This window comes from Protopterus annectens, chromosome 5.part0, assembly GCF_019279795.1.
Source record: "Protopterus annectens isolate FY-2018-M chromosome 5.part0, PAN1.0, whole genome shotgun sequence".
NCBI lineage: Eukaryota > Metazoa > Chordata > Ceratodontiformes > Protopteridae > Protopterus > Protopterus annectens.
In genome coordinates, this window is record NC_056735.1 from 1,172,039,306 (window position 1) to 1,172,059,151 (window position 19,846).

General features: G+C 42.0%; 1 protein-coding gene across 1 annotated transcript in view; it reads right to left on the minus strand.

Moving 5' to 3' along the window:
* ATR (ATR serine/threonine kinase) overlaps positions 1–19,846 on the minus strand; it is a 1,835,177-nt gene that overhangs the window by 608,561 nt on the left and 1,206,770 nt on the right. Inside the window, exon 32 of the mRNA XM_044071973.1 lies at positions 18,139–18,316. Within this exon, the coding sequence (XP_043927908.1) occupies positions 18,139–18,316 (178 nt within the window). The remainder of the gene's footprint in view (positions 1–18,138; positions 18,317–19,846) is intronic.

Below are 19,846 nucleotides of genomic sequence, written 5' to 3' on the forward strand. Positions count from 1 at the left end.
AGTGTTATCCAAATGTTCCCGTTTTCCTCTCACCCCATAGTAGCCAGACATCCATAGAATCCCACAATCCTCCTTTGACGAGTCATGCAGACTCTTGTTCATAAGTCGTTATTGTGATCTGACAGACATTCAGGTGGGGCATATATGCATGCATAATTTGATCCTTCAGCTGCATGCTACAGCACTTGCCTCCTATGGGTACTAGTCATACAGCTGACGTTCGCCTGTGTCCCTCCCATGAGTGTGTACAAGTCAGTATTTGCCACTTACTCCCACTAACCTTTCGGGTGCATGAGTCATTAAGACATACCAGATCATCTTGGTTACAGTCAGGGCTTTGACTTTCTGTGATACAAAGTCAGCAAATTAATTTTTTCCCTTCACTACCTCATCACGCTGACAATCAGCTGCACCAACGCCTCCCTTTCTTCACTGTGTCTACAAAACTTGCCTTAGCCTTCCCCACTTTCAACTTCACTCACATCTGGGGCAGCTGAGATCAAGAATGCTGGTGCATCATCATATGGTTGCTGGAAAGTGTGCCCTAATCCCCACCACCCAGTGGCAGTCTTGTGAGCTCTGCAATGACTGCCTTCAGGAAAAGAATGCTTGCTTCTGCTCATTCACAAACTCCCAATCAAGTGGTACTGCAGTGCAGAGGTCCCCAGGCTCTTAATGCTGCTACTGTAGCAAGACTAGGTAGCCCCCCCCCCCCCCCAGGATGAGAAAGTTGGCTTTGTCCAGTCACTCCCAGCATCCACCAGCCAATCCTTCCAATAAACAAGCCGATAGTTGAATATGGAGTGTCTGCATACCTGTCAACCTCTAAGTGCAGGAAATCTGGACAAAGACTCAAAATACCTAATTTTAAATAGTGCACTTACAAACATAAAAAAAAATTGCTAGACTAACACGTTTTGTATTAGCATGCATTTTTCTGAAGGATATGAAATCAGAAACTCATATGTCAATGATTTGCCAGAAAACTACAAGTTTTAAGAGAAGCAGACCAAAAATCTGAACACTCTGGAAAAAATCGGGACAGTTAAGAGTTATAGTTGTCTGAGATGCAGTAAGAGCTTTATCCCTTTGCATCATGGGACCAGTGACAAACTGATTTTAAAAATAAGTACATTGTCTGAACAAAAGTTCTGAATGCTTCTTCAAAAAATGTTTTATGACTGAAATATTTATTTATTTTTTGAGGAAAGTGCTCTAGTTCACTTAGCATGAAAATAGATGGAAAGAACTGTGCAGATAAAACTTCTAGGGGACCTTCTAAGTGGTGCTCTCTCAATGACAAGAAAAAAAAAAATTTTTTTGCAAAGCTGGTACAGATAATAGATACTTGTGAGACCTGCCAACATAGTACCAATTGCCTCGGGGAAAGGAGTTCAAATGAATAAAAAAAATCACTAGGGCTTCTACCTTTACGCTGTACCATTGTCTGACAACCAAGCCACACCCCCAGTGACCCCCTCTCATCCTACTCTACCCTTATCATCTAGATTACATTTTTGCCCCACTTTGTATTACTCCCCAGCTTTTTCATCCATCATTTCAACACACCTTAACTGGCTAGTACTGGACTGCAATCATTGTGTCGTGTGTGTGTGTGTGTGTGTGTGTGTGTGTGTGTGTGTGGGGGGGGGGGGGGGGTCTGCAGGCCATTAGGCTTCCAGAAGCCATAGGGTTATAGGTGCTCTGAGATGCATTTTAAAGCTGTTTACTATGTGTTTGATCCAATAATAGCCTGAACAAAAAATCAGGACTACGGAAGAAATACATTGTATTCAATGCTTAATTTTCAAAACTGACAAAATATTTAAATATGAACTAAAACAATGGTTAAAGATAAACTGACAAGTAGATACCCATAAACTAAAAAAGCGACACGCTTGTGAGGAGACACAAATCAAATCTGTGTATACTGCCTGTCTTTAAACTCCCCCATTGAAAACTAATCACCTCCTGTGGACTCCTTTGGTGTTGACTAGGTTGAAACTAAAAGAAAAAATGGTGACAGTCATTTACTTCAAGTTGCTACTATCATACATCTACACATCATGCCTCTTAACCTCTGTCCCCAAAAGGCAGATGCCTACTAAGTACCCCTCTGACGTCAGATTGGGATAAAAATGAAAGAATAAACAGAAAACAGTAACACATTTCAGTTTGTTGCTATCAGATGTATACACATGAGCATGCCTCCTTGCCCCTACGTACAAAAGATATCCACCTATACATAAATGTATGATGTTCAGTTGTGAGGAAAATGAAAAATAAAAAAAGAATGATCAAAGTAACATATTCCAACTCATTGCTCTCAGATGGTTCACTCTTCCTAGACAAGCTACACTGACATTCTGTAAGGTATTATTGTGAAGTTAAAGAAGTAAAGATCACATTGTCCCCAGTCCACAAGCAAGCTATATTGACCTTCTGTGCTCACCTCTGAGGTTTGATTGTGAGGAAAACTAAAGTAGTAGTAGTATCACACTATCCATATGAACTATAATGGCTTTTAGTACCCACATCTAAGAGAGGTCAGATTTAGACTAAGAGGTGCCCAGGGCACGGGCCATTACAAGCTCTATGTCAAAATCCACTTACACAGCCAGATGTGCGGGGGACACAAGGCCTCCAGAACCTCTGAGGGTCTAGATGTTCTGGGTTGCTTTTATGCCTCATTATTGAAAGATCATGATTTGTTGTTTTTTTTCCTGTTACCCTAAAGAGCTATGAATGTGCTCACTAATATTGTGAGTGTGCCTATCAATAAAAATCAGTGATAATTTGACACACACACACACACACACACACACACACACACACACACACACACACACACACACACACACACACACACACACACACACTAACCACAGATCTATCACAAGATGTGCAAACATGCACACTGCATGAGTATCTAATAAGCAAGCTTGAGGAATGCCAATTCACCTATTGCATTATCCTTAGGTGTTGTAGGAAACCAGCACACATAGATAAAGCTCACTCAGAGACAAATAAGGACATGCAGACTCCATATAAAAGGAGCCGCAGTGAATAACTCAACCAGAAAGACAAAAGCTGTGCGACAACACTACTACTCCCTACACCATTGTGCCAGTGATCAGTTGCTTTAATACAGACCTTCCCCACACCACTGAAGACAGCTACTTATTGTGTTTTGACTGTGATGGATAACTTGTTGCTCTTAAATATACGGCAACAGACCACACACAGACACACACACAGACACAGACACACACAGTATAAATAATCATTTTACAACTGATTCAGTACATAAAATTAATTGCGTGCCTTCCACACCAGATAACAGTAATCAAACAGTGGAGATAACCCACTTTTACCCAGAGTCCACCTCCCAAATGTCCAGACTTTCACAGAATGTCTAAATTTTTGCCCCATATTTTTGGTCCGTTTCTTATAAAATGTGTAGTTTTCTGGCAATACACTGAGGACTGAAGTCTCTAAATAATGATAGATATTTGAGTTTCAGAATTCATACCTTTTGGAAAATGCACACCAATCCAAAACATGTTGTTCTATCAGTTTTCTAAGCTTATTAGAGCAATATTTAAAATTTGTCCCTATATTTGGGCCTTTACCCCCCAATTATTTCTGGCTTTGTCCAGAATTCTTCCACTAAAAGGTTGCGAAGTATGATGCCAATCAATTGCAGCCTCTTTATTGACAGCTTACTCTCACATGTCAGAATGTGATAAAAACTGCACAGTAAAATATTCCAGATTGCTTTACATAAATAGAGACTAGCTCTTAACTCCAGACTGATAATTGTTTACCTTGATCATGACAGCAGGGTCAGTCATTTTCATCCAAGACAGCCCCCACACCTAGCGAGTATAGCCACATTTCCAACTGTGTACGTGCTTCATATTAGTGGTAGCAAAATAATAATAATAGCAACAGAAATTTATTTCAGATTTAACAAACACACATGAGCTACAGCAAAGAATTACAAATTACTTGACACAAATGCAAACTATTCCTACACAGACACAGTGTAAACTGATCAGATAATAAAAGGGTCAATTGCATTCTTCTGCATACCCCCTCCTGCAGCTATAGCTACTTTGCTTAATGTATACACCTTAGAGGTCAGAATATGATATAAAATGTCCACAGTAATGTATGTCAAATCTATTTCACACAAACACACAGTGGCGCTGCCAAGCTCACCACCACCACTTAAAAAATAGTCGCAGGAAGATATTTCAGCTTTCTTTTACACAAGCATTAGCCAACATATTCTGTCTTGCTTCATACAAATTATTTTGGCCTTGCTGGACTAATGCAATGAGAAAATGCTAACATGGTCAATCATTATCACAGACAGCCCCTCCCCCCCATACCATGTTTTGTTTGGTTTCCCCTTCCTTTGGCCTCATCCACTTTACCCATCTTGCATTCTGGATCTAATTCCAGACCTGCTGTCTTACCTGAAAGACATAATTTATCTGGATATCTTAAACTTCAAGCTAACAATGTGGTTTCTCCAGTTCTTTTGATAGCCAGACAACCAATGCTGTCTTCCCCTTTCTGTCATATACTTCTATCTTCCCATAAGGCTTCTACAAGAAAACTTTATGGAAGTAAATGGAAAAAGTTTGTTTTTTTGGGCACATCAGAAACACATTGACCCCTTCTCAGCTCACGTACAAAGTGTTATAGAATTGTTGGCAACAGTTTTTAATGAGGGAGCTGGCTCCTCAACAATTGGAGTTCGTTTGGCAGCTATCTCTAACTTTTGTATTGGATTAGACAATTCTTCCTTGTCCTCATCTAAGTTTTGTAGGGCTTTTTTGAGAGTCACGCTCCTGCTGAGACCTCCCTATAAAGATCCTACTCCACCATGAGATTTAAATTTGGTGCTTCAGACCTTAATTCATTCCCCCCTTGAACCAGCAGCAAAATGTGATCTTAAATTCCTGACCTGGAAAACTATTTTTTTTTCTAGTGGCCATTAATTCTGCTAGAAGAATTTCAGAACTTCAAACATTGCCGTCTGATCCTCCCTACTTGATTTTTCATAGAAGTAGAGTAATATTACATACCAACCCTTCATTCCTTCCTAAGGTGGTGTCAGTATCCAAAATCAGCCAGTCCATTAATATGCCAGTATTCTTCCCTAAATTTGCAAACAAAGGTGAATATATGTTGCATTTATTGGATGTCCACAGACAATTACATTTTTACATAGAAAAAAAAGAATTTAGCAAGACAAATCAATTATTTGTCTCCTTTGCAGATTCTAAATTGGGCAAATCAATTGCAAAGGTGACTTTAGCCAGATGGCTGAGTGATTGCATATCTTTTATCTGCAGCAAATTGGGTCTATCTCTACCAAAGTTTTTAAGAGCCCATTCAGCTAGGTCTATGGCAACTTCTTCAGTGTCCCTGGCTAGGGCTTCCGTGGACAACACGTACAGCTGCAAAGTACAGTTTTGTACCTACCATAAATGTAGATGTCCGAACTGGATAGCATCTGCAGTCATAACAACTGGGTTGTCCTGTCGTCAGGCAGCCCTTCAGTCGGCCGGATTCCAAAGTCCGGGTCCGGCTTCGGCTGATGTCGCACTTCACCCGACGTCATCTCTGTTGGTCTTCGGGTATAAAGGCATCAGCCGACGCCATTTTCCTCAGTGTTTCTTGCCCCAGATGCCAGTAGCCCTCTTGAAGGCTAAAATTTGGAAAAAATGCCAATGTTTCCAAGAAAGATAGTGGTAAACACAAAAATAAGCATGTATGTACATATATATAAACAAATACACCATAAAAGACTCCCCCCACCAGCTAGCTATTAGGAGGGTAAACACCCTAGGAGTACCACAGAGGGGAAGGAGGGAGGGTAATCCTGACTGCAGATGCTATCCAGTTCGGACATCTACATTTATGGTAGGTACAAAACTGTACTATGTCCTTCATGGATGCATCTGCAGTCATAACAACTGGGTAGAATACCATAGCCAACTAGGGGAGGAGGAAAAACTAGATTATGGTGTGTTTAGGATCCCTTGCAGTACAGCAGTGGCAAACCCTGCTCGGGATCTGGAATATAGAGGCAAATTATAATGCTTGGCAAATGTATGCACGGAGGTCCAAGTAGCCGCCTCAATAATGTCTTTGGTTGCCACTCCTCGTAAGAAGGCTGTGGTAGTGGCTGTTGCCCTTGTAGAATGAGGTCTTATGTTCTGTGGAATTGGTTTTCCATGGAAGGAGTAACAGAATCGTATGCAATTTCCTATCCATTTGGAGATTGTCTGTTTGGAAATAGCTTTTCCTTCCCTTCCTGTTGCATAGGCTACAAAAGCTGGTCAGTTTTTCTGCTACTTTTGTTCTGTCCAAGTAGTAGCGTAGCTGTCTATGTACATCCAAGGTATGCAGTATTCTTTCCCTCTGTTTTGTGGGTTGGGAAAGAAGGTAGGTAGGTGGATTGCCTGGTTTAAAGACACTCTGGATACCACCTTAGGCATAAATGTAGGATTAGTCCTCATGGACACTCTATCTTGATGGAAGATTAGGAAGGGTTGTACTGCCATTAGGGCCTGAAGTTCAGAAACCCTCCTGGCTGAGGTTATTGCCAGTAGGAAGGCCGTTTTCCACGATAGATGCTGTAGGTCTGCTGTTGCTGCTGGCTCAAAGGGTGATAGTGTCAACTTTTCTAGCACAAAGTTCAAGTCCCAAGCTGGCAATGGTGGTTTCCTTGGAGGTTTTACATTCTTGATTCCTCTGAGGAACTGTCTGAGTAATGGGTGTGAAAAAACAGGTGGATCAAAGCTGTATTCTGCTGATATAGCTGATGCATGTATCTTGATGGAGGAGTAGGACAGGCCTGAATGTAGAAGTTCTGCCAGATACTCCAGAATGTTAGGCATATCTATGTTTGACACATCTTTTCCTCTTTCAGTACTCCAAATGACAAACCTTTTCCATTTTCCTGCATAGTTCCTTCTTGTTGAAGGTCTGCGGGCTTCAAGAATAATGTCTTTAACTCTTTGGGAGAGTTCTGGATTAGCTGCTGCTATGTGATGTTCCATGCAGTCAGTTGCAACGTTTTTAGGTTTGGATGCATGATGCTGTAGTTGTTCTGAGTTAACATCAAAGGCATCAGGGGTATTGGCCACATATTGTTCTGAGACATGCTCCTCAGTAGTGGGTACCAGTGTTGTCTTGGCCAGTTTGGAGCTATTAGGATTATCCTTGGACGTTCTTCCTTGATTTTTAGTAATACCTTGTGTATCAAGGGAAGAGGTGGGAATGCATATGCTGTTAGGCCTTTCCAGCTGAAGGAGAGCGAATCCACTTTCCATGCTAGTGGGTGGAATGTCCTTGTGCAGAACTTTTTGAGCTGGTGATTGAGAGGGGAAGCAAACAGATCTATCTGAGGCATTCCCCATTTCTTTGAGATGGTCTTGAAGATGTCCGGGTGTAGCATCCATTCGTGGGCATCCGATGTGGTTCTGCTTAATATGTCTGCTAGAGTATTTTCTTTTCCCGGTACAAATATTGCCTGTAACTGGATGTTGTAGCTGAGTGCCAGGTTCCACAGCTCCAAAGTCATTCTGCATAGGGGGTATGAATGAGTGCCTCCCTGTTTGTTGATGTACCACATGACTGTGGTGTTGTCTGTCCTTATCATCAACTGGCCCTCTTTGAGAAATGGTCTGAAGTTTTGGATTGCCAGTTTTACTGCCAGCATTTCTTTTAGGTTGATGTGCAGGTGCAGTTGATCCTGCGTCCACAATCCTTGCACGCATTTGTCCAGCATGTGGGCCCCCCATCCTAGGTCTGAAGCGTCTGTTGTGATGGTCTGGCTTGCTTGACATCAGCGAAAGGGTAGCCCTGGGTTTGACTGGCATGCTTGAGCCCACCATAGGAACTCCTGTTTTAAGCATGGAATTAGTGGAATTTCTGTTTCTAGGCTGTGCCTGTGTTGGGACCATAAATTCTTTAGGTACCACTGTAGTTTTCTCATATGTAGTCTGGCAAGTGGGACCAAGATTATGCATGATGCCATGAAGCCCAAGGCCTGTAGTACTTTTCTTGCTGTTAACTTGTTCTGTTTTGTTAGTGCCAAGAAGTAAAGAGGGAGTTCTTTTTGTTTTCTGCAGTTAGGAATGCCATTTGTTTTACTGTGTCCAATTCAGCCCAAGAATGTCCCTGTTTGGGATGGTATCAGCCTTGATTTTTGTAAATTGACTGTGTATCCCAGTGCTTGTAGCAAGTAAATGACCCTTTGTAAATCTGTTGTCAGCTTGCTTTTGTTGTCCCCTTGTAGCAGGCAGTCGTCCAGGTATGGGTAAATTTGAATTCCCCGTAGTCTGCAGTGGGCGATTACTGATGCCAGGCATTTTGTGAATACTCTGGGCGCAGTAGATAAGCCAAAGGGCAATGCTGAGAATTGATAATGCTCTGATCCCGCAAGAAATCTGAGGTATCTTCTGCAGATTGGTCGAATGGAGACGTGCAGGTATGCCTCCTTGAGATCTAGAGTTACCAGCCAACACTCCTTGCCCAGCATGGGAAGAAGTTGCTGTAGGGTCAGCATTTTGAATTTTGGGACAATGATGTATGTATTTAAGGTGGACAGGTCGAGAATAGGTCTCCAACTTTTTTCCTTTCTTGGAACTAGGAATAGTCTGGAGTAGAATCCCTTTCCTTGTTCTGTTGTTGGCACTCTTTCCACAGCTCTCATGTTTGCTAACTGCATTATCTGTTGTAGAGCCTCTGTTTTTTGATTTGGAGGTAGATTTGGCATTCCTCTTTTGACTGGTAAAGTGTGGAAGTGGAAACGGTAACCTTGATCTATGGTTTGTAAAATCCACTTGTCTTTTGTGATATAGTGCCAGTTCTTTGAAAATAAGGTTAATTTGCCGCCTAATGGAGCTGCTATTTGTTCCCTGGTAGGCGGATTTAGAGTCAAGTCAATGTGGTTGTGTTGTTGTAGTGGCAGTGGTTGTGTCTGTGCCTCTGTTGTTACCTTGCCACTGTCGTCCTCTGTAGGCACCTCCTCTGGATTAGTTTCTGCCTCTGGGACGTCTATTCCTGCCCCTTTGGGATCTTGTGGAGTCAGGAAAGGACCAATTTTTGGCAGGCCAGTTCCTGCTAAACCTTGGGGGTTGGACCTGCAAGAAATCTTTAACCGTTTGAACAGATTTTGCCTTTTCTTCCATTTTCTTCATTACCTGCTGGGCAGGTGTACCAAACAAGCTGGTCTTATCCATAGGAGCATCTAATAACTTAGCTTTAACATGATCCGGTAAAGCTTGTTCCTTTAGCCATGCATGCCTTCTTATCACTGTGCCAGTCATGGCTGATCTAAATGAAGCCTCCAGTGCATCATAGCCACATTTTAAGGAATGGTTACTAACCTGTTGTATGTTATTTACCATTTCTAATACATATTTCTTATCAATTGATTCATCAGAGGATAGCTTTTTTGTTAACTGATCAAGCATAAACTCTTGGTATTGTATCATATGAAACTGACAGTTTAAAGCTCTAGCTGAGAGAGTAGCTGAAGTGTAGACCTTTTTGCCCCATCTGTTTAAAGACCTGGCTTCCCTTTCAGAAGGAATAGGGTTTTTAGCTGTGGTCGCGGCTACTGCCTTGGGACCCTGGGATATAGTTTCGGGGTCTGCAAGTGGGGCCTTGTAAAGGTGATGATGAGTGTCTGGTACCCTGTAAAATCTGTCTGGTTTGGCAGGGGCTGGAGGTAAAGAATCTGGTGCAGAGCAGACATCATTGAAGGCATCATCCACCACAGAGAGCACAGGAGGTATAGCTAAGGGCCTGTGCTGTGGAAGGTGCAGAAAGGTTCTAAGTCTTTTTCTGGAGTCTGAGAAATCCTGCTGCTGCCATTGGAACTGCTCTCGCATGGCATGTAAGGTTTCCCCAAAGGAGAATTCTTCTGGCGGGGAGGCAGCTGGAATGGATTCTTCAGCATCTGAGTCTTCAAAATTGGAGAAAGGAGCCTCTGGCTGGTCTGTTATGTCTGATTCATCGGCAGAATCATCAGAGGACACAGGCTCGGGGGGCTCTGCCCTAGGTCTCTTCTCTGGGGGCTGAGAGGCCCTGTCTGGGTGAGATTGAGATCCCCTAATTAATGAAATTAAATCTTCTGCCAGAGTAAGCATTTGTGAACTAGAAGAGGGCCTGGTTGTAGGGGGTTTAGCAGGCACTGTTTTAGTAGTTTTGGCTGCTTTGGCCCTGGCAAAGGCCTTAATGGACATGGCTGCTGGAGGCCTAGCAGCACCACGTGCTGGGGTAGAGACATCCAAGGGAATGGTGTCTGATAAGTCAGTGGCAACCACCGTAGTGGATAAAATTTCTGAGGCCGATTCAAGAGAAGTAGCAGGGGCCTCAGTGGTAGTGATAGATTCTGCTGTATTTTGAACAGCTTTCTCGGTTTCGGCCGAAACCGAGACACTCATGATTTGCTTAACCATGGTTTCGGCCGAAACCGCGGATCATGAGTGTCGGTCTTTATCTTTGCGTTTTTTAGCAGTTTGGGTAGTCGGAGGATCCGACGGCATAATATACGCAAAATCAGAACCGAAAAACTGTTCAGCAAACTCCGACCGACGCCTAAGCGTTCATCGGTTGAATGAAGCACAGGCCGAACAGGCTGCTACGTCGTGGGCTGGGCCTAAACAAGGCAGACAGAGAGAGTGGAAATCTTTATGAGGTATTTGTTTCCCACAGGTTAAACAATTATTAACTTTTTCTGACATCGGCTGAGGCAAGAAAGAGTCCCCAACGGGGTACTTAGCTTTAGAAGTCTTCGAAGTAGTATTCGGTAGAAGTAATCTCTGGATCCGACCGACCGGCACTTGCGAACAGCTTCTGCTTCGGGCGCCACGCGGCAAGAAAGACTGAGGAAAATGGCGTCGGCTGATGCCTTTATACCCGAAGACCAACAGAGATGACGTCGGGTGAAGTGCGACATCAGCCGAAGCCGGACCCGGACTTTGGAATCCGGCCGACTGAAGGGCTGCCTGACGACAGGACAACCCAGTTGTTATGACTGCAGATGCATCCATGAAGGACATCTTGGGCTAATCCTCATACCTTTATTACTGACTACAAACTGGATCTGATCTTGAAGGGAAGAGCAGCCTTTGGCTCACCTGTGCTCAGGAATATCCTTCCTTAGAGTCCACCCAGGAATTTAGGTAGCTGAGGACTGTGTCCCAACAGTTGAGGATAGAATGAAAATTGACAACCTCAGATAATAAGTTATGTACTCAAATAATGTTCTGTCTATGTTGTCCATTTTCGTTGTTCCTCTACTCGCCATCCACCAACCCCCCCCAACATTTTTCTTAATTGATTTCTGGAAGAATGAGAGTTTATAAACACACCACTGTCCTTCATGCTGAGCTCCAGATATGGCTTCTTGTGTCAGGAGTTTTATATTAGTACTTCCTTCTTTTTGTTAACCAGCAAACAAGATCTGAGGTATGTTAGGGGTTGGTGCATTACCATGAGCTAAAGTAACGGCCGTGTCAGATCCGAGGATTGGATCCGAACCTAACAGTTGGGGAAGAATGAAAATGGACAACACAAATGGAACGTTATGGTGAGTACATAACTCCCCCCTCCCCCCAGATTTAGTCTTTCTTTTCCTAGATTTACTGATTTTCCTTAAATTTAAACCTGCTAGGGTACATGCTCTACATAACTGAGATGTGACACTGCATAGATTCCTTATTACAAAGTATATGAGGTCTGTTGTCTGAAGACTTCTGAAAAATTAGGAAGTGCGCCCCTTTCTGACCCTCTCCTAAGTTTTTCCAAGGACAGTGCTATTATTTTTGATACTTGTGATTGAAAGATGTGTATGATACAGCACTCCATCTTTCTGTTACCTGCTTTTCTAAGTCTTGTGAGCTTCACTTTTGGGGATGAGCGTCATTCTTTTGGGGACTACAAGAAACAATAACCTAACAACTGGCACAAGATCTGATCAGAGGATTAGTTCATTAAAAGTTCCAGACTTTCAAAGTAGGAAAGCGCACATCTGGGTATGGCTGTAATGACCTAGAAGTATCTTTAGTCAAAACTGACTTTTGCCATTTTTATGAACTAGCAATATAAAATCAAAGTGCTTTTTTTAAAACTCATATTTTATACTAATTTTATGTGGAGCTGATGAGTCCCAATTTTTAATAGTAAATCATTTGGAGTAGTGACTCATTCTTATCTCTCAGAAACAACTCATCTAAAATTGCAGCTCTTAAACTATTGTCCTCTGACATTTTTCATGAAGACTTGATTAGATAAAACATTAGCCAATTTTAAAGGCAGTTTTCTCTGCCTAATACATTGTAATTGAATGTCTGAAAGTAGACAGTATTGTTGTTTAATTTTATGTTCACAATTGACTAGTTTTCTTGAGTGTATAGCCAAAAGTATGAGCAATGATCAGTGAGAGAATTGTTGAAGCGTGCAGCCTTCATCATTAGCAGTGTCAAAGATACCAAGGTAGCAGATCACTGGTAGCTTCAGTGCCTTGTTTAACAATGACCCCCTGACTTTTGGTTTTGGAGTTTTTTGAGTCAGTTTCCTCGCTGGGACTTAAACAAGAAATTCATCTCTGACTCCTATAAAATCACATGTTGATGTTTCTTCTTAGCCGAACCAAGGTGCACTGTTGCCACCTGTCTGGTATGTTTCCATATTATCCAGAAGTGGATCTCGTTCATCTCATACTCTGGTATTCCAGGAGAGTGATACAGTTTTTTAGTGTTTGAAGCATACGTTAAATGCTTCTGTGTTTCACCAGAATTAGCAGTGGTTATTAGTGACGCCAATATTGTCTGTACACTGACAAGGAGTGCCATAATTTAGTGAACACTGCCGGCCTGCTTACACACACCTCCCACCATTGTTCACTGCCTGAGAGGTTTGCCAGATATCAGAATTAAGCAATAACTAACAACAAACAATCTTGATAAGCCTGCTGTATTTAAAAATATATACTGGGATTGTCATTGTGCTTCTTTTATTTTTTCATTAAGAAGTTTGTGGTTTATTGTACTTCTGATAATAGCAGCCTTTCATATAACTTTGTGAAAGGATGAAGATTTCCTGTTCAGTGGAGTAATCTGTGCTGGTAGAGTGAAGCAAGTTTGTTTTTCCTTTTTTAATGCTGACCAGATAGCAACAAGGTACATGGCACTGGCATAATCCTCAACTGTTTTGCTCAAGGTTCAGGGAATTAGCCAAAAATAGTAGGTGGACAAAGGCCCAAAATCAGTGATAGTTTTTACATTTCTACTCTGGTCTACCTAAAAGGTTAATTGAGCAACTGGTTTTGCATTGGTGTGCATTTTCTTACCATTAAGAAATAATGAAATTTTAATCTCTGTTATTAGTGAATCTCTGGTATTAGTGACTGACTTTAATCCTCGATTTTCCAGAAAATCAAAATTTTATAAGGGACACGGCATAAATATGAGGCAAAATCAAGGGCAGAGGTATAGATACTGAGCAGTGGATGACTTTGTAGGCAGGTGTGAGAGGTGGACAGACAGTAAGGTGCGCTCTTCAACTGGGCAGCTTTCTGCAAAAATTTGGGAATTAAGGGAGTTGGGAGGGAAAGTACAGAGGAGACTGGGGGGCAATCGTGGAGTACAGCATCCCTCAGTGATTTCCCCCAGTAGGGGAATCAAGGCAAAGAAGCTGCTGCATTTGTTTAGGGGAGAAGCAAAAAGATTGCAGTAAGGCTGGCCCCAATGACGGAAAATAATTTCTGCCACTTTTATGCTGAGAGACCACTCGCGATGTAGTAGAATGGATCTGCTCAATTTGTCTGCTACATTAGGCTTCCCTGGAATGTGCGTTGCTATCAGAAAGCAATTGAATGAGATTTCCCATTGCCATACTCTGAAGGCTTTTAGACACCAGGGGTACAACCTGATTCCTCCTTGTTTGCTGATGTACCAAACTACTGACATATTGCCTGTCTAAATTGCAAATGTCCCGGAAGGGAGAGAATCTTTTAAGGCCTGCAAAGCTTAAGAGCATTGCTTTCATTTCCAGGACACTATGTGTGTTGGCCTCTTCGGAGGACCAAGAGCCTTGGACGGTATGGCAACGGACATTGACCCCAAGGCTTGAAGATTCAACCAGGCTGAAATTTTGATACTCAGAACTATTTTTCTACCTGGAATCTGAAAGTTTGCACTCTTGAGAGAGGAGGAGAAGCTGCCATCAATACCATCTTGAAAACTGCTTCTATGAATTCCAATGTTTGAGAAGATTGTAAGAGAGTCTTGTTGTAATTTATGATTATTCCCAGACTGGAGCAAGTCTGGAGTACCTGATCTCTCACTCTTATTAGTAGATGCCTGGTTGGTGTGGTAATGAGCAGAATCCCTGCAGTCTCAGGTGCACTAATACCACTGCCATGTATTTTGTGAACACCCTGGGGACTGTGGTTTGGCCAAAGAGCAGTGCTGTGAACTGGTAGTGACTGGCTCCCAGCCAGAAGTGTAAATACTTTCAGGATTGTCTGTTTATTTTTATGTGATAGTGTGCATCCTTAAGGTCTACTGAGCACATCCTGTTTGTCCTTGCCCAAAAACGGCAGAATAGACTGAACTGTGACCATCTGAAACTCTGTATGACAAAATTATTTGTTCAAGTCGCTGAGATCCAAAATTGATCTCCAGTCCCCTGTTTTCTTTAGCACTAAAATGAATCTTGGGTAGGTTACAGATTCTATTTGGCCTGGTGATACATCTTGGATAAGGTTTTCTAGTAGCTTTTGTATTTCTATTGCTGCTGCTTTCCTCTGACTGAGTGGAACATCGGGAAAGTTTGATACAGAAGGCGGTAGTAGGGAAAAGGAAATAATATAACCTCTGGATATGATCCCCTCCACCCATGTATCTCTTGTGATGTCCAGCCAGGTTGTTTGGTGCAGTGATAATTGACCCCCCAAATGCTCCAGAGGGGAACAATCAGGCCCTCCTTTCAGAACCACTGGTAAGGTACTTCAGAGAAGGAATCTCTGGACCCTGATTCTGCAGGCCTCCTCTGCTACATGGGTGTCATTGTTCACTAGAGTTCCCCCCTCTGCCCCTGGGGGAGCTATCTACACGTGGATCTTGGAAAGGACCCTAGTATTTTCTGAACTACATCTTTCGTCCACCTTGTTGATTCCTAGAAAAGGATGGTTGAGGGGTTGAAAACTTATGCCCACTGCAGAGAGGGTTTTTCTGCCTTTTCACACCTGGAAAGCATGTCTAACTTTAGGGCCAAACAATGAACTGTCAGAGGGTTCACTAACGAACAAGGACTTGAAGAGCTCCACAAAATCACACAAAGAGGATCTTTCCATTCTTTACACATCTGGAGAGTGTGTCTTTAACTTTAGGGCCAAACAACAAACTACCGTCAGTGTGTGCTTTGATGAAGGAGGACTTGAAGGGCTCTGCAAAATCACACAAGCACATCCAGCCATGTCTCCTGATGGAAATACCTGAACCCACCGCCCATGAGGCACCTTCAGCTGCATGCGAGATAAGCCTCATGGACGAATTAGAAATAGATTGTAGGTACCCAATTGTGAGGCCACAAAAGTCTAAGCCTCAGCAGTAGGGGTCCCAGAAAGGGAATATGAAAGTTCCTTTATCAAGTCCCTTTGAAGTCTAGTAAAGTGTGCCAAGTAATTCAGCAACCTAAGGGCAAAAGTTGCTGAAGCATACACACACTTCCAAATTCTGTCCGACACACTACACTCAATCAATAAAAACAGTGTCCGGGATAACAGCCAGAATAAAACTATTTATTCGCAAGTGAATACTCCTAAGTAAAACACTTTCACATAAAAACTGCTTTTTCAATGCCCTAGACTCCCTGTTAGGTGGATGGACAGATGAACTCTGCTCAGCAACTGCTTCTTGGTGGCCGCTGCCACAATCATAGCATGTACAGGCATTCCCTTTGCTCCAAAATTCCTAATCTGCAGGAGGAGCCAGAATCCGATCTGGTCTTTTGGGGATTGGCTCAACTGAGTCAGGCTCCTTCCACGGCAGCATAAAGATCAAGTCAATTAGCTCATCAGCGGGTGGAATAACTCGGGAGGTAGACGGGTCAGCTCCAAAGGCCTCCAGGAATACCAACTCTTCTGTGGAAGGGTTATCAAAGGACCAACCACCCCTCTGCTTAAGGATCTCAAGAATGCTCTGATTGAGACGTCTTCAGGTAGTGATCTTTGGGATCCTTCCCCTTCATCAAAAACAGTATCCTCAGTGATGGACTCCTGAGGGGAGTCCAAATCCCTCCTCTTGCACTTCCTCTTCCTAGGGACTTCCTCAGTGAGATGCCCCGGTGAAATGTCGGAAGAGATTGTAATACCCTGCTGGGTAGCCTAGAGACTTTAAACTGGCTGTCGTTATGGCGCTGAATGATGTGGCTCAAGGCAGTGAGACATCTGGGATCCAGATGGAAGATCTAAAGGGGGAAGAGATGGTCTGTTTTACCGAGGCACAGAAAACTCTTTCCAACACCTCAAAGGCAGAGTTTCCCAGAGAGAAGGCAGCTGACGGAGCTGAAAAGCCATGCTTCTGGCCCATCGGCTCCCTCTGCCCCAAGGGCAATCCTCCTAAGGCAGAGGTCGGAGCCGAGTTGTCCAGTGCCGAGGCTCTGAAATGTCAGAGATGTCTCAGACAACTTCTGAGTCAACTCTAGCCCCTTGGATCTGACAGGGATGCTACAGCTCTGAAACAATCTGAACTAGAGTGCTCAGAGACTTCCTCAGAGCCAAAGATACAAATATCTTTGGATCCGATCCAGATGAATCCAGCATACTCAGATCCGGGGGCTCTGAAACGGATGGCCAGATCGGAGAAGGAGCCAAGAGAAGTGGACTAGTACAAAGTAGGGATTCCTGACCCAAAGGGGTATGAGCTGGGAGAACTCCCATCTGTATCTGCGCAGAGAAAAATATCCTCATCATTCTGTCCACATCAGCTTTGGTCAGACTTCTGGAAGAATAAGAGGAAGCTAAAGATGGTGACTTTGAATTCTGTCATTCCAAAAATGGAGAAAGTACTCAGGAACTGGATCAATACAGGATGAGTAACTAGTTATTGGTAAAGGTGTCGGATCCGAAGCTCTTGGGTCCCAGAAGAACATTCTTGGATCTGGTGTTGATACTACAGAAGTCTTCAGATCCAATTTATGTTTTTTCTTAGGCAGCTCTGTGGATGAAGGAGTTACGGATCCTAAAGGCTTAGGAAATTTTGTGCAAGTCTCCTTAGTTTCAGACTTGGCGGGTTGAGCTCCAGCAATGACACATGGATTAATGTTTTTACATATCTGGCATTCAACTTTAAGGTGAACTGGGTCCAGACAATAAATGCATAATGAATGACATCTGACAAAGGCAATTTGTGCCCACAGTTTTTTCACTTCTGAAAACTAGAAAGGCCTTTATCTGACATCTTGAACTACAAGTATAAGAAGGAAGGAAAATATTTTTTTTAAAGTAGGAAAGAAAGAAGTACCAATGATGGTACAAGCAATACTTTAAGTTAGTGTAAGGGCAGAAAAAGATAATAACTACCAATGATGGTAAAAAGAGATAACACAAAGTGTAAGAAAAGGGAGGAATAATAGAGATGAAAGATGAAAACAATAAACTGCTATAGGCTAATAGAAAAATAGAAAACTTACCTATTTAATGAAACGTTTGATAGCTGAAGGTAACCAATCTATTCACAAAAGCAGCAAACAAGATCTGAGGTATGTTGGGGTTGGTGCATTATGGGTAAGGGAGGAGCTTGAGAGTTTTTTGGTGGCTGTGAGCTTAGGTAACGGCTAGATGGATCCAATGATCAGATCCAAACCCAACAGTTGTGGACAGAATGAAAATTGACATCAGATCATAGTACTATGCCTGAATCACAGCAACTGACAGGCACTGTCATACGTTCTATCAGTGACTAGACTCTTCAACCACAGCTGGAACTGGGCTCTGAATAATATTACATTCAAAAATGTATGGTTTCTTTTGGACTGAAGATGCATGGCAACCACCCACTTAAAGCATACAGTGTGAACTCTTAAATCTTCAGATACCTGATAATGTACTCATATCCTCGCTGATAAGATCCTCGTTCAAAACTTGCTGCTGACAGAGGCACCATTTGTTCTGCCTGAACCACCTTCAGATGCTCATAGAATGCTTCGGTGTCTTTCTTTTTAGACAACAGTAACAACTCTCCCAGTCTTACAGTCCAAGTATTTGATTTTCCATCTAGAAAATAAATGCAGTTTTGAAAACAAAGAACAGATTATGCTACACAATGTTGCACCACTTCATAGTTAACAATCCCCACACAAAAATATAAAGACCCCAAGTAACTGAGAACAAGCAAACATCCTTGCTAAATCTCATTTGTACTGGGTTTAAATGGAATGACTGAAACTTCCATGAAAGATCACATGACACGAGAGATGAATACTACCAAATGCTGCATGATAAGTATTTTACTGCTTGTGAGAAGAATTTTCAGATACTAATATACACTTCCATGCAGTATTGTAACCTATTTGTGTTACAGCTGCTGTCATGACTCATGCTGGCTCTTGTCAGTTTTAGGATGCTTCTTCATAATCAGAATATTCTTACAGAAATGACTAGAGATAAAGAACATTTTGCTACATGTATGGATATCTTTACTTCTTCATTTATTTCTTTTTTTTTTTGAGTTACTGAGTAAGTGGGTTGACTACAACCTGCAGACAGGACTCGACTCAAGCAAATTTTCTATATATTTTTTTTTGTTTTATTAACTACACATATTTATTTTACCAACAGTCCACTGGGCCATTAAGTGCCCACTTTCAATGGAGGCCCAGGAAGAAAAGCTCCACAATAAAATGAACAAAGAGGTGAATACATACGATGTGAATAAAATTTTAAAGTATATACAACCCAGGCAAAATAGTTAATTACTTGAGTTACAGACAAATCAGCAACTGACAAATAGAAAAAAGTAGTTAAATTAAAAAGGTTTGCATTACATAAATCTTTCTGGCACTAGAATAGCGAGGTTTTCACCTCTTTTTTGTCTGTTGACCAGTCTTTTTATCGGGTTGCAAAGCTGTCTAAATTTTAATAGGTCTGGAGGGTTTTTCTTTGTAAGCCATAGGTTCCAAACTTTGTCCCTGGTTTGCATATGTTCAGTAGGCTTAGTCAGCTATGGGGCATGGTTAGTTTTGATTTTGACTGCAAATATCCAGCTGTGAACATTCCATTTTCAGTGGAGACTCAGGATGAAAAGCTCCAAAATACAAAAGACACAATGTGACAACACTGATCAAATTTATACAAAAATAATAAGCACAAGCTAATTTTCAATGCAAACAAGAGTAACCACTGATATATAGACACAATACAAAGAAGTGTCTAGTCAAGGATGGGTTACACATTCAATATCTAAATATGTTGAAAATAATTTAAGACCAATAGTTAGTACTTCATCTTATGTACTGAAAGACACAAAACAACTTTTGTCTGATATTGGTAGGACTTTTTGTAGTTCACTTGAACAATCAAACAATTCTTTACTGGTATATATGGATATTAATTAACTTTTTACTGTAATACCCCACACATATGGGTTGGAGGCAGTTAAAACTTATTTAAGCCTGCATAGTTCCTATGATACGAGAATAATTGATTTGCTATGTATGTTAATAGAAATAATTCTGGAAAATAACATTTTTCTTTTTGAACAGAAGTACTACCTACAATTGTTAGGCGTAGCTATGGGCACACCAT